The sequence below is a fragment of the Alligator sinensis genome, unplaced genomic scaffold (assembly GCF_000455745.1).
Source record: "Alligator sinensis unplaced genomic scaffold, ASM45574v1 scaffold859_1, whole genome shotgun sequence".
Taxonomy (NCBI): domain Eukaryota; kingdom Metazoa; phylum Chordata; order Crocodylia; family Alligatoridae; genus Alligator; species Alligator sinensis.
Window position 1 is genome coordinate 498668 of NW_005842656.1, and position 1977 is coordinate 500644.

The 1977-nt window shown below is 70.8% G+C and overlaps 1 protein-coding gene across 1 annotated transcript in view; it reads left to right on the forward strand.

The window, feature by feature from the left end:
• Positions 1 to 1977, forward strand: part of SLIT1 (slit guidance ligand 1) — a 40570-nt gene that overhangs the window by 23984 nt on the left and 14609 nt on the right. The window contains 5 exon segments of the mRNA XM_025215635.1: positions 1 to 98; positions 222 to 369; positions 805 to 876; positions 1083 to 1154; positions 1484 to 1555. The exon segment at positions 1 to 98 is cut by the window's left edge and continues 19 nt beyond it. Of these exon segments, the coding sequence (XP_025071420.1) occupies positions 1 to 98; positions 222 to 369; positions 805 to 876; positions 1083 to 1154; positions 1484 to 1555 (462 nt within the window).

Below are 1977 nucleotides of genomic sequence, written 5' to 3' on the forward strand. Positions count from 1 at the left end.
GCGCCCCACCATCGGGCTCTTCACGCAGTGCGCCGGGCCGCCCGCCCTCCGCGGCCTCAACGTGGCCGAGGTCCAGAAGAACGAGTTCAGCTGCTCGGGTGAGGGGGTCTGGCCCCGGCCCCGTGGGGGTCCCTGCTCCTGGCTGCCCACCACGCGTGGGGGGTGCTGGCCACGTGCTGCCCCGTCTCACCCGACTGCTGCTTCGCTCCCTCCCCGGGCAGGACAACTGGATGCCGCCCGCGCCCAGATCTGCAGCCTCTCGTCCGGCTCCTGCCCCGCCATGTGCAGCTGCAGCAACGGCATCGTGGACTGCCGCGGCAAGGGGCTGACCGCCATCCCCGCCAACCTGCCCGAGACCATGACCGAGATGTGAGTTGGGCCGCGGCGGCTCCGGACGCGGTAGCCCAGGTTGGGGCTGGCACCGGCTCTGGGTTATGGCCGCCCCGGGGGCATGTTCCTGACCCCTGGCTCTAGCTGATGCCCCGGGGGCCTGGAGCACAGGGGGCACGGGGCTGGATCCGGCCCCGAAGGCCACGACGCATGCAGGGGGTGGTGCACGACCCTCCACAAGCAGGACGTAGCTGTGGATTGTGCAGCATTAAACATGTAAATGCAGATAATCTCCTTAGGGAAATCCAATTACGGGCGGGCAGGGACCCGCCGCAGCTGCCAGCAGAGACAGGCAGAAAGCGCCTCCTGCCGGGAGAGCTGGGGGCTGCAGCCCCGCAAGCACGGCCCCCCCCATGCCCCCCAGCACCCCTGCTCAGGGGCCAGCGCCTTCTTCCACCCACTTTCTCCCCGCAGACGCCTGGAGCTGAACGGCATCAAGTCCATCCCGCCCGGCGCCTTCTCGCCCTACAAGAAGCTGCGGAGGATGTAAGCGGCCGCTCTGTGCTGCCAGGCCTTGCCCCAGGAATTCCCCTTCCCACCCCCGCGGTTGTGCCCCCCCCAGCACTGCCCTGCCCGCTCCGGTGCCACCTTGGTCTGGGTCTCTCGGGGCAAGGGGGGACGAGGCCCAGCTCATGCCGCCAGCGGGTGCCCGGGCTGGGGCCAAGGATGGAGCCGTGACCCTTGCGTTTCAGAGACCTGAGCAACAACCAGATCTCGGAGATCGCGCCCGACGCTTTCCAGGGGCTGCGCTCGCTGAACTCGCTGTGAGTCCCGCGCCGGTGGGGAGGGGGCTGGGCCCCGGGGTCTCCGCCTGCCCTGCCCTGCCGGGCCTGTCCCGTGCCCAACAGACGGAGGAGGAGCCGCCCCAGCTGCGTGCACGCTCTTGGCCAAGTTGAGGCTGCAAAACTCATCTCACTTGTGCCACAGGGTGAACGGGGGCACCCCCAGCCCAGCCCAGCCCAGCTGAGAGCCGGACCCTCTGGGACCAGGCTGGGCTGGGGGGGGGGTCCCACCGAGGTCCCCGCAGGGCTAGAGGGGCAGAGCCGGGTGCCCGCGGGTGCAGCCACACTAATGCCCGTCTCCGTCCCTCCAGGGTGCTGTACGGGAACAAGATCACCGACCTGCCCAAGGGCGTCTTTGGGGGGCTCTTTGCCCTGCAGCTGCTGTAAGAACGCGCCGGCTGGCCCGGGGCTGCGTGATGGGGCGGGGGGCTCCCGGCATCCTGGTGCCGTCACACGCGGTCCCCACCTTGTATCTGAGCGAGCACCCGCGGGCTGGGCGCCCCTCCGTCGGCCGCGGTGCCCCCTCTCGGAGCGCATGGGCTCGACCCAGGCCAGCGCTTGCCCAGCCTGTGCCTACAGCCCCCCACTGATGGGGTCCCAGCATCTTCTCAGGGGCAGCCCCCCGGGGGGCAGGAGCCTCCTACACGCGCCCGCAGTCTCTGGCGGTGCAGTCTCAGCCCCGGGTGCTTGTCCGGCGCCTGGAGCAGTCGTTCGCCGTCTGCTCGTAGCAGCCCCATACCCGCAGGCTGCCGGCACCCCCACGCCGCCCCCCCCCCTCGCGGCTCTTCTCGGCTGGGGGGGCCCC